The 13,553-nt window shown below is 40.3% G+C and overlaps 1 protein-coding gene across 1 annotated transcript in view; it reads left to right on the top strand.

Moving 5' to 3' along the window:
- Nucleotides 1–13,553, top strand: part of LOC131287974 (protein eva-1-like) — a 75,924-nt gene that overhangs the window by 18,445 nt on the left and 43,926 nt on the right. The window contains exons 2-3 of the mRNA XM_058317069.1: nt 2,874–2,996; nt 6,824–6,942. Coding sequence (XP_058173052.1) covers nt 2,874–2,996; nt 6,824–6,942 — 242 coding nt within the window. The remainder of the gene's footprint in view (nt 1–2,873; nt 2,997–6,823; nt 6,943–13,553) is intronic.

Raw genomic sequence — 13,553 nt, 5'->3', positions numbered from 1 at the left:
TTTTATGAGATCCGCTTTTCTGGATGTTCAACGTTTTTATGAAGCTTTTTTTTTGTTTTTGAAACGATGGTTTGCCTGTTTTCTGCAAACTTTTCGTGAATCACTTGCAGAAGGATCTCACCAACCGACGCTACCATTCTTCACACCGATGGCACTTTGGGGCGGGACACATTGGGTCGGGTGTTTTACGAAATGGAGCATATAATTTACAGCACCGTCTGACTCGTTGTCAGTGATTTATCAACGTAGAAATGAGGGAAAACTTCCACCGTTGGTTTTTGCTCCACAACAGAGAGCGGACGAAAGTCAGGTGAATTTTTCAGGGACCACAGTTTTGGATCTTTTTTACCGGTGAGCACCGTTAGAGGTAGTCTGCGCTTGCTTTTTATTCTCTAGTTTTTTCGTGTTATGTACTACCCGTGTAACCATCACCGGGGAAGTTGTGAAAATTTAATTTCTGGAATAAGCTGTTAAGTATCGTGATGATTTGTAGTACCGTCGAAAGATTAATACAGCCTAAATCAGAAGCGTGTCGCAGGAAATGCTATTCACTTTAACAAAAAGCGCCTTAAGTTCTGTAACAGATAGAAACAAGGGTGCTGTTTGGGCTTACTTTAGATCTTTTTCTGTTATTGATTTTCAATCGGGTTTCTCTTGTACTCAATATATTTCTTATACATAATTGCATAATGAATCATACTCTTAACAAAGTGCATAAACCATGAATCAAACATCATCCTTCTAATAAAGGTTGCTGAACAGTCGTTTGGTTATTTACCATCTTTTAGATTATCACTTCTTTTTCATGCGTTCCTACCTAGCTGTTTTTTATATTCTGAAAAGGTTTTACCAAAGGTTTTAAGTTTTATGCTTCTGTTTCCATCCGTCCCTTATTTTTGGACCTCGCGGAAACTGTACCGAAGTGCAAACGAAACAAAAAACGGTTAAATCTTCTAAATTCATAAAAATTCCTAATCCTTCCAAAGAGCACTTGCAAGGCACTCGTTGAAAAACTTTAGTCAGCTCAGTTTTCGATGCCCGAAATTGACCATCAGCTTCGTTCAACTTGAAAGATTTTCATTCCTTTCAAAATGGAATGATTCTGTAATACTGCAGGCGTTCTGCCTTGAGTATCTGTATACTTATCGTCCATCTGATTAGGCGATGGTCCATTTTTTTACCATAAAACACTTCATGGAGCCGGCACCGACGTTTAAGCAAGCTCCATTATCACTTTGGACTTAGTTTACTGGCAGCTGGCTAACTTCATCGACTGGACCTGGTGTTTTTACTTCTTTTTCATATTCTTTTTACATGAACTCAATACCAAATTTCATGACACCGAAAAGCGAAAAGAATAAAAAACAGTATAAAATATTAAGTCGGAATAATTGGGAATTACGCTAATTGGCGTTTAGATGGAGATTTTATGTCAGGAAGAGAATGCAAAAAAAAGGTCGGGTGAAAGTTGTATCTAACTCTAGTATGCTTCAGTAAAATCTAGCAAACGGAAAAGAATAAAGTGCTCAGAAGTGGTACTTGTATTAGACTTCCACTTATACTTACTTGACTAAACTTCAATATTCAATAATCGGCTTGAATGTACCTTTGATTGATTTATCGTGATTTTCAACCTACGTTCAACAGCTGATGATGTTAAAGTTAATAAATAGCTCAATTGCAACTTCCTTTGCGAAATAAAGTGGGAGAAACATTAACAGCTATGTATGTGAATGATGCTATATGAGGTCAAACGAACGAGTATGAATGATTTGCAGGATTGTATATTGAAATAAATTAAATACTATAAGTTAAAAACAAAAATTCGGTGGTGTAGAATTAATTAAGATTTTTCAAACAGTTTGGAGCTCTTCTTGTGAATCATTAACAAATAGTCTTGTGAATCATTAACTTCTCGCAATGAAGCAGCATTACCGTTACTCAGACGGCCAATTTCATTTGTAAACCGGATGAATTGGGTTATATTTTTCTTCAAAGAACATTGCACCGCCACTGGTTGTGCAATATCCTACCGTGTGCTGTGGCCAACAGTACAAAGCATGCTGACCGGAACTTTGATGTTGTCACCTTGCTGTGGGAATTTAATCGTGCTGCCAGGGTATGAACATTGTTTACCGCGTACAATGAGGAATTGTTCAGTGGCAAAAAATGAACATTCCTATACTTTGTCTATCGAACATCGAACGGATGATGTGTAAAGAAGACAATAAAACTGATTTCGCTGTTTTTTACATTTTTGTTATTGTTTTACAGTTCAAATAGTTTGCTTTCGAACGTCTCGATAACGATGCGTGTTGTTTGGCGGTAATAGTGTACTACAATTCCTTCCCTGTAAACAATTCAAGATAAATGTCAGACATATATGCCATTTCAATACAACATATGAAGCACCTCAACATTCAAACCTCGAAAATCAATTTGTTGGAAAAAATAGTTGTTTTGATCATGAAATGTATTTGAATTGATTTAAAATAACCCTGTGAAACAAAACAAACATGCTTTTAAATACCTGATCAGCGCTATTGGAATTAATTCGAACATTTGTTGCTGTATGATTTCGACCATGCGTTCAGTGTCAACACTATCGGTATCAATTATTGTTATTTTACGGTATCAACACTATCCTTTATGAAAGTTAGGTAATTTTATCAACGTATTATTTTTCCTTTATTACTTATCTCATTTTTTGACGTCTCGTCAGCTTCTCCCTTTCGCCTCTCTCAAATATTTCTCTATATGGTGGTTTCAACGTTGCGAGTAAAGTGTCAAAGCTTTTGCCAACAAAGGTCAATTCTTCCGTAGAGACCTTCACACACTAACTTTCTATATTTATTTGTTTCTTCTCTTTACAGCGCTACTGTCTGGAACGTTGCGCACATATCAACGAGCCGGGTGTGATCGAGAGCTTGTCACATTAAGTTGTCCTCGCGGTACGAGCATCTCTATCGAAATAGCTCAATATGGTCGGAGTGCTGGTAAGTAAAAATTGTATGCCTGGGATTGAGAGGGTGGAAGTTAGTGCAGCTCGCATGACTTAAATGATGGTGATGATGATGAGGGTGTTAGGCATTTGCCCGTTTCGAATAGTGTTCTCAAGAAGGGTTCTCAAGAATTAAGGCTACAATTTTGACAAAAAAAAAAAAATCGTGCTGCTTACGAATTTTTTTTTTTTTATGTGGCACGACATCCCCTAATGGGACAAGGCCTCTCTCCGAAGAGAGTTTGTGTGACCGAAAGACGGTATATTATAGATCGGTGGTCAGCCGTTCGTAATACCGGAGGGTGCCAGACTCGAGATTCGATCCCACACCTGTGGTGTGGTGTTTCCTCGCGCTACCGCTGCGCCATGGGCACCCGCTACGAATTTGAACCTAAAAATAATCTACTGACAAATTGCACAAACACAAAGCATATAATCTCCAAAGCATTTCTACTTTCGGCGAAAATTATTAAATTATTAAATTATTTACAGCCTTCACAGAAAAAAAAAGATAAAATTTCAATTCCAATCAATTCACCACTTCCAAAACGTTTCGAACGATGAACTCTCTCCGTGTACTCAAACCAGGACAATAAATTGAACGTAACAGGAATCGCTAATTTGGCTAAAAAAATCCATTCAAATGGTTCAATATAACTTCTTCGGTATCATCGTGCTTTAGAACGCATAATCAATCAATTTCCTTCACTGCTTCATTACTTAAAACCACGACGTCGTCATGCGAACTCCAAAAAAAACCAATCGCGACTGTACAGTAAAGTGTGCAAGAAAACTTTGACGTAACCGTTTCACACAAAGCAACTGTCGATACAAGTTTCAACCGAGCATTTGGTCCACCAAAACTTCCGCTGCAAAAACATTCGAAAACACTGAATGAATAATGGAAAATTAATTAAAAACTCATTCGTGCGCGAAGGCACGCAAAGTTTCGTTCGCTAGCTTGTGGCACCACAATCTCCTGAGTAGAAAATAAAAGGCTTAGAACTTTGACCTCCGCGTACTACCCGAAAATTGTCATTATCACCAAACCGTAACCACTTCTCAGGACTTTGGCGGAAAAAACTCTTTCGACGGATGCTGTCGCTACGCCACCAGTTAACATGAAATTTGACTTTTACATACCACGGTAGTGGTCGTAGCTTACAGGGTTCGTTCGTGTCTATTCTCGCTTTCGAGTGAGCAAGAGAATATATAAAATGAGACAAAAACCTTCTATTTCTTTGAATTCTTTGCAAACGCAAGTTCATTCAAGTGTTTGAAACTGTCTGAACGACGAGAAATTTTGATCAGCGGAAGTAATTCCTGAAGATTGCAGAAGTGAAGAAATTTAATCAAAAAGAGTAGGTTGAAGTTTGGGTATATTTAGGAAGTAGCGAAAATGAATGAGATACACTTCAAGCTTAATATAAAACATGCGTCAAATGTGTTCAAACCTCGAAGAATGTGAAAAATAAACGTAAGTAAACCAGAGCACGCCATTTGAATCTGAACCTTCCTATCCAATAATGATCGTTGAATGGATCAAACCAATCGAATCATTAGAGAGCTCAATCATGCATTAACTTACGGTAATAGCATTGGATTGAAACCAGCTAATATGAAATTGACAATGTTCAGGATCGGAATTTCCGGTGCCACCATCGATAACGTTAATTAGCTTTCTGGTGGCGGTGAACCTTTGAAGAGTACGCCCGTCCGGGTTAAGGCTCAGCCACACGACTGAATCTAACTTAATTTCGATTAGTGCGTTCCTTCGACAAAAAGTGATCTTCACTCTCGCTGCCGACGGCACATTAACGGCATAGCACCGCAACCGCACACGCTGCGAGCGTACAGGAAATTTGAAAACCACCCGTAAGCTTCCAAAACCATATCTTGCCTTTATACATTCGACCGGAAACCGACTCCAACCTCGAGATCAACTGTGAGATCACGTTGAACTGTTTGCTCGTTATGTTTTACGGTACACGATGTACAAAATCTATCATATATTTTAGCTTTTGAAGTATGGAACTTTTTATACACAAAAAAACGCGACCAATATTGAATCATCGCTGCTAAAGCTCTCCACGCATTAAACGTAAACATCAATGAACTTATCGATATTTTACATTTGAAATACTAGTAAACGTAGTAAATTTGGGATTTTCATTAATATTTACTCACTCAGACTCGGTCTGAATAATAATAACCCTAAACGTATGTATGCATTGCATGCCGCTACTGTAATCCAATGACAGCGACATATGGCTAGATGTTTTCATTAAACACAGGAGGTTATGTAAAAACATGAATCTCAAGTAAATAATACAAAACGTAGTACAAGTTATTGTATTGTATAAAAAAGGGCACAACCCGTTTTTGACCGTCGAACAGATCTATTCGTACTACAAATGGACAAATAATACAAACAAAAAAGTTTAATTCTAAAACAAAATTCTTATATCACCGACGCTAGACGAATACGTTCATTAATATCCACTTTATTACATGATACAGTTAAATCAGGTTTCGTGAACAAAATCGTATTACGAAATGAAGCAGAACCAGCAAAATATGCTTCATTAAAAGATTCCTGTAGACCAACCGTTGTATGCTTGCTGCGTGAAAGTGCTTTGCGACAAGCTCGTGAAATAAATTTGTTAATATGGTTTTATTTCTCTCCAGTTCGTGTCTGATTTTTATTCGACATAGCGTAATATAATAATTAAATAATTCAGCTTATTAGTGGAGCTCGTTTTACGATCGGTTTCGCCATATTTCACCACCGAGTAATGTATATTTTGCTTCATTTCCTTTGCCACTGACAGTATAGTAAAAAAAAATCGACTCTGCGCAGGAAATTAATTTGCTGCAATCTTTTTAAAGGAACATTTATCACCATTTTACGTATCGAAGAAAGTGCCGGCGCAGAGCATTGAATTTCGCTATGAAAAATCGTAGCCTCGGCTGGTACGCGCATACACGCACACTCTATGGCATAACAAAGGAACGCAAGGCTGGCTAGGATCGAATTCGGCGAAAAGCTTGGAACACCGCCGGTCTCGTTATCGGATTTACTGGTTTTGATTTATATGGTTCCCACTGCGGTCGCAGCACCATTCAAACCACCAAGCAAGCACCATTCGAAGGTCTTAAAAGGGACCCGCCTGAGGCCTTCGAACTTGATGGTTGACAGAATCCTGCGGTATTGTTGGGGAAGCCCGCAAAAGGCTGCTGCACCGAATCGAACACCGACCCGGAAGCCGTACGTGCGGAAACTAATTGAGAAGCATTAACAAATGATGGCCATAAAGCAACGATGCAACGGCCCGGAAAGCAAATGGCGGATGGCTTGTTTTCTTTTGTTTTAGGAGTGCTTGGTACGCTTTTTCATCATCATTACTTTTCGAGCTACATAAATTTTAGTGGTTAAAAAAACATGGGGGCGTGGGAACCCATAACCCCAATAAAGCGTAGTGTTTTTTTTTTTTGTGGCATCCTAGAACGCTTTCGTAGCTATTCGATAACCCTGCTTCGACAGGCTGGTTTATTGTTTGTATTGCTTTCCGTCAAATTTGTTAATGGATTTTATGCTCCTGTAAATTTTATACTGCGATAATCGGATCATTAAAGCATTGAGTTTCATTGAATCATTCGTCCCGTTTGGCAGCATAACGTCACATTGCAAGCGTCTTTAATATTTGTGACATAAACATGCTGTAAATAACACCTTATTTGTTTGAACAATGTTGCGTAAACTTTTATAAAGATGTTTCGTTCTTTGTATTTATTCTCTTTTCGGTTTTATCCCTTCCACAGATGCGAATGATCGAAACCTTTGTCCTGCAAGCACGGAGGATGCACTTGACATCAGTATACCCGGTACGGAAATTGAGATAAAAGCTCCAGAAAGCTGTACCTGGCCAAACGCCTTGCAGGTAAGCGAATTTCAATTTATTTTTATATTATTTAAAGAAGAGACAAATTTAATATTTAAAACATGTCAGCAAAACTACGCATTGGAATATTGCACCAAAATAACATGGCACTAAGTAAAATATAAAAGAATAACAACCAGCGTTACCCTCAGAATAATACCATTAAAGTTTACTACGCTTTTCTCTTTCCGAGGTCAAATGGAACCAAATGCAAGCTAGCATTTGTAAAAAGCGCAACTAGGCTGGAGAAAGTTATACGAGAAAAAAAGAACACAGACAGATGCCTCACCGCAAGTGGGCACGAGTTCTTTCTCCGTCACTTCGTTGACCACAAAGGACGAACGGGACTGGGCAAAAAAAAAAACGAATCATCCAATCCGTCGTAAATGAAGGCAATTAACACAAAGCGCGATAAATCATAATTTATGCTAATTAGCAAACACTGCCAATGTCAGAATGCATAATTTATTCCGCACGCTCGCTCGCAGTTGGTACTGGTGTTCTTACATTTGCTGATGGGCAATCATCGCGGCCAAGTGCGCACGTGAGGGCGGTTTCCGGCGATTACGCACTGACGTGAATCCGGAATATACCCGGTCGTCACCGAACGAAGCGGGTAAGACAAACGATGATAAGGATTTTCGATCGCGATGCGATAATGGAAATTCGCTTTTGTTTTCTCAGCCAACCAACCGACTAGCACCCAGTAAGTTTCCAATTACTCGGAGCGAGGAAGCACTTTTCAGATGAAATTTAATTTATTTTGACCCCCTTGGACCTTGGACAGGGAAAGACGACCGGCATCTTTTATCTTCGTGCTTTGGGCAGCTGTTGTCGCTATCTAAGTAAAAGTAAAGTAAAAAAAACGGAATTAAAACAAACAAACCCGCCAGCTATCCGCCAACCCGTGTTCAACTTGTGGTACGCTGCAGTGACCGATGGGGCCCGTTTTTATGCTTTCACAAGACCATTTCCATTATTTGCCCCGCTTCTTTGCCAATCTGTCGCAGGGAAGCGCAATGAATTATGTGGCCAGAGCTTGGCGCTAATATTCGATAATGGTTCCACTTCTTTGGTGAATTGTTTTTTAATGAGTGCGCTTGTGTAAACTTTTCCCTGGCCAACCTCAACCGTTAAACCGTGCCAATGGAGCGGTTGGCCGTAGGCGAGAGCTTCAATCAGTGGTCTAGTTTCACTGGACCAGCCCAAGGGGGAAGAGATGATGGTTAAAGAATTCATAAAGTGGAGCCATAAAAGCAAACGACCGTTACGAGTTGCTTTGAGTGATATTAATTTCGAAGTGACAACATTCCATCGGATGCGAAACGGTCATCTCGTTTATCGAGAGTTCTCAAACTTTATAAATTTCTAATCTCGATACGATTTTTTCTCATGCTCATTTGAATATTATCTTGCTCATTTAAATACTGCGGCTAACATTCATGATTATTATAATTATCGTAAATAGATATTTTTGAACAAACTCCAAGTAACAATAAAAGGTTAATGAAGAAAGGCAGAATACCAATACTAGCAAAATGAAGAAAAGAAAAGTTCAAATTTAAACCAAAAGATGTTTCAAGCGTATGGAAATTAATCATTTATTTATTTGTGTTTTAAACCATTGGTAACTGATATAATAAGCATATAATCACTCTTTTTGCTATTTCTGCTTCAATTCCATTTTTTCCGTCTACAGTGTCGGTTAAATGAAGTTAAAAAAGTCAAGAAACAAAGTTAAATGTTTCTTATATGAATTTTATGATTACAAATATATGAACGGTTTATGATTACAATACCAACTATCCAATGTGATTCATCATTTTATCACAATAAATTCTCAAGACAGTATCAGAATGTATCAGGATTTTCATTTCAAATCATTTGTAAAACTTTGTGTAAAACAAAGTGAAACATGTAAAACATCAATGAATGTTTAATTGAGCGGTTATCCGTAAAACCAGCGCCTCGAAGAAAGATACTGTACAGACTACAGAAAACATAGATCAAGGAGTAAATACATTCATATGTTTGAAACATCCTTTCTTATATCACTGACATTTTCTTTAAAAAATTTTGTTGCAAAACAACAACAATTACAAAGAAAATTGTTTCAACATAACTTAAACCTGAAACGTTGTATCACTTTATACGACTGGCGGTATATTCAACAGATAACATTGGTATGTACAGATTAAAATCGGATCAACGTTTGTGCCAACAAAAGTCCTGCACGGTCTACTTTCTACATAATTTCAAAGAGGAAAACACGGAATACATTAGTTTAAAGCAGCAAAAAAGCAAACTCCTTCAACATGATCAACCGGCGATCAGCTCGCTAGTTCGGATGGGATCTCTCTTAAGCTCTAATCACCCTGGGTAATGCATGATAAACTACATTACACACCCAATGGTCCCCGTGCTGCATCAGCTACCTTCCTGCAATGTGCTGCTCCACGCAAATCCCCTACGGAGGCTATCTCCGGGAGTCATCTGGAGCATGTTTTCGAGAGGATTTATTTTGCCATACTCCCAGAATACGCTTAGTGCTTTGCCGTGTTTACTCTGCCACACTACCAGCATCCATCATCGTCACCATCGTACACCATGGTGACACGGTAACGTCCTTACGGCTCACGGGAAGATGACGTCGTTAGACGATGATATTTTATCAGCACGTTCACATTAAGCTGCACATACACACAGACACTGACGGTACAAACTCTAATCAAGTAGCAACTCTTGTCGGCTGTACATCAAAACAACATTTGGCAAGATCAGAAGCATGCTAACACTACTCCGTCACTAGGAAATCAAGCTTGGTAGAGTGAATGAAATAGAGACATGGTACGGTTAGTGTTCGTTGGATGCCTGAATGGATTCAAGTGCTCCATGAATGTGCGCTAAGGCTGCCCTTTTTTATCTGCAAGGGAATTATATATGCGCGAAAGTTGCATTTTTAGCCTTTCATTTGTTCATCTTGAGAATCGTCAACTCGTTTCGGTGCACGAATCTTCTGCGCAGCACCGGCTTGATTTCACAGCGCGAAGGCCAATGCTTAATTTGAGGGGATTATTTCGCACCAGATAGTTTGTGTTTGTGTGTCCCACTCAAAGCAGCCACCGAAAATCCGTGCAAACCGTAGAAATGTCTTCCGGGAAGAGAAAACTTCTAATCTCGTTTGCAATGCACAAGCGGCCTGTGCCGAGGCCAACCTCTGACCGCCGGAAAACCTGACAAAGTTATAAGAAAACCCACAGGCCAAGTGGTTTGCGTCTGGCGGGGAGAAGCACGGAGAAGTACTTTGTGTTTTGCCTCTGCCAACCTCCCTGCCGACGCGCTTTCGTCCGTCCGTGCATTCCATGGGAATGTTTCATTTAAGTTATAATCCTACCCACTCCTAGCGCCTAGGCAACCGAGTTTCCCACCGTCTCGTTCCTCTCACGTTGCTTTTCGCGAACCCTTCCTTCCCGGTGGGATGATATAATTGCATTAATTACGGCCATCCCAATTCAGTGCATGATTTACTGTTTGACGAAACGAAAAGGAATCATGAAAGCCCGCCCTCGGTCCGAAACGGGCCGCATTATAAAGGCGGAGAACTATGTACACTTTTGTTTTCCTTCAGCACCTCTCGAAAGCCGCACCGAGAAGGCCCGGCAACATTTCCAGTGCGCTTCTTACTCCGGAACCATTAGACAGAACTTACTGGACACCAAGCCGGTACTGTTCGCTAGAAGAAGGACAATGGTCTCGGCAAAGGTCTTCACGGACACCATCGTCGTCGTCATCATCATCATCATCATGATGGTACCGGCCACGAAAGACTGTAATACCCAGTGGGGACGATGCAGATGGACTTGCACTGTCATCTTTCACGGCGAGCTGGTATGCTTGAGCGCCTAGAACTTCCTGTGCGGTGGACCCACTTCGGAAAGGACCGTCCCGGCGGACGTAAGCTGTCATAATCCTTTTCTGAAACATTAGTTCACCCGGCAGGTCCGGTATCGTCGCCTTATGGACGTCTGGATTTGCGGTTTTCGCCATCCCTGAGTACATTGGCAAGAAATCTTGGTTTGAGTTTTTTTTGTATTCCGTCTCTTTCTCTCCTTTTCACCTCCTACTCGCACTTCCTCCCGGCTACTAGTACCGGTGAGAATAAGAACGAAAAAACATGATAACCAGAACGAAATCCGGTCTAGCGTCCGGTAGTGGCCCATTCTCAAGATGGCTTTCGCTACGGAACGGTACGGTCAGGCTATGTTTAATCCTATTATTACGCGCCCGAGGGCTGGGCAGACGATAATAACTGACAAAAAGTGGCATCAGCGGCCGGACCCCGAAGGAAGGAGCTTTTACTAGAAATAAACTTTCTTAATTTTTATAGCGTCCGACACACGGGCGGACGACGGTGGTGGCGGGTAGGGTTGGTTGGTACGATCTATGCCTGCCATCTGCAGTAAACTTTCATCGGTTGCCAAAGTAATAACAATCTGCATGACCACTGCTGCGACACTAGGACGCCACCGACACAAAAGTATGGTCCATTTTTCGTTTTCCCTTTGGAGGTTTCCTATAAATTTGCGTTGAAAGCTAGAGCACCGGAGGTAAACATACCGCTGTCATTCGTTAGTTTCAAGGCAAATTAAAAACGAACAACAGGTGTTTGGTTCAGGTTGCGGTGTCCTTTTTCAAATATTTTTCTTTTATTTTGCATCACTCATCGCCCATTTCCATCGTTTCATTTTGAGCTCCAAGAAGGTTATGGATTCGCGCGGTTTCCTCAACCGACGGATCCTCAAATGACAAACGACTAAGTCATCTAAGAGATACACACACACTGGCTCTCCTTTCAGCAAGGACGGAAGATTCCGCCATGAAACTCACCTGTAGCTAAGACTTTCTCAAGCCAGCCACGAGTGGTGGGGAAGGTGCAGACAAAGAGGGACATTCATCACGTGGCATCGGGGTGTTTAATGGGCACCGGTGGCCTGAAATGGTTATTACTACGTGCACTAAACTTTACCACCACTGCACCCATTTCCCGCAGGCGCCATCGTCTTAGGCGGGCCGACTGCCCGTCACAAAACTGTGGGTGCGCCCCGAACGAACCTACTAGTAGTTCAACCACCTCTAGACCTTTTGGCGTCTTCTGGGTGTGTTGTTAACGACCAGCCGTAGTTTGGCGTACGAACAGGATTCAAATTAATATTTTATTAAGCAAAACCCGTCCGAGAGAATGTTCCATAAAATCAAATAGATCACGCGATGTGTTATTTGGGGAATGGTTTTATGACTTTCGACAACGTGTGAGTGTATGCTAGACCTGTTCGTGATCAAAGGCAATGGTTAGTAAATCCGATACGAATGGAGCAGATTGATCAATCCATTTCAAAAGATTATCAAAATCCCAGAATTTATGGTCCACTTGTTGTCAGGTTGATGGGCATTCTTGAACACTGGAAAAAACGTGCTTAAACAATGTTGAATAGTTACTGACAAAAGGAAAGAATTCAACTATGTTTTCTGCTAAATAACAATAGTTTTTGTGGTGTGCATCTCACGGAAAATATTTTACAAATAACCAGGCGTCTCCATTGCAACTAAACATTTGTACAACATTAACTTTAAAATATTGTAACAAAAATTTGCATACGTGGTCTGAACGAAATGTATAGTAATAATAATAACAATAATAAAAATAATAATAATAATCATAATAATAATAATAATAATAATCATAATACGGTTTACAAGACGTTTTTGATTAAACGACCATGCGCCTCCATTTGGTTGAATTTGTTAGCGATACGATATCAAACACAAGCACTGTTTTATTTAAATGTATACTCCAAGCGGTTGGTAAATTGGAATGAATACAGATATTGCAAAGAAAGAGTTCAAGGATATCCCCTACTTACAATATTAGTGCATCGTGTGCGAAGAGAAATTGTTCGAAAAACCCCAAAAAATCCCGCGGCTTAATGTGCTGACAGTGTTCTATCGCCGCTGCATGTGTGAATAATGGCTAAACAAATAAAACCGTTCAAACTGTGCTTGCATTAACTGAAAGGCGTTCCGTTGCAGATAAGGGAAAAGAAATGAGATCCCGAAAAAAAGATTGATGATGAAAAGTGGCGTTTTACGAATATCGCCCCAGCATTCTTGCTACAACATACAAGGCAAACGCGGCCAGAAGCGTGGTAAAAGAAAACTTTAGCTTCAGCTAGCAAGAACAAAACACGGAAAACTACCGCAAAGGAAAGCAAAACCTCCAGTTGGCAGCAAATCACCAGCCAACGAACGAACCGAAATCGCTGGTGACGAGTTTCGCTGAAAATTTATGAGCAAGCGTTTTTCTTTTTTGTTTCTTTTTATTCAATTCTCGATGCAGCCCCATTTCGGTGGTATGTTGATTTTATATAAATGGTATTTTCAAATCGAAGCTTTTGATAAATGACCAATTTTTGTTTCGCCTGGTTTCCCATGGTTTGTCCCCACAGACTTCGCCGTCGTCTCGCTAGAATGGACGCAGTGAAAGCTTGCGGTTCTGCTCTACATTTTGGGTGTTTTTCTTCATCCAATTTATTCATCGCTCCCAGTGTGGAAAT

Source organism: Anopheles ziemanni, chromosome 3, assembly GCF_943734765.1.
Source record: "Anopheles ziemanni chromosome 3, idAnoZiCoDA_A2_x.2, whole genome shotgun sequence".
NCBI classification, from domain to species: domain Eukaryota; kingdom Metazoa; phylum Arthropoda; class Insecta; order Diptera; family Culicidae; genus Anopheles; species Anopheles ziemanni.
The sequence above is the reverse complement of the archived record's forward strand: the minus strand, read 5'-3'. Positions and strand labels throughout refer to the sequence as shown.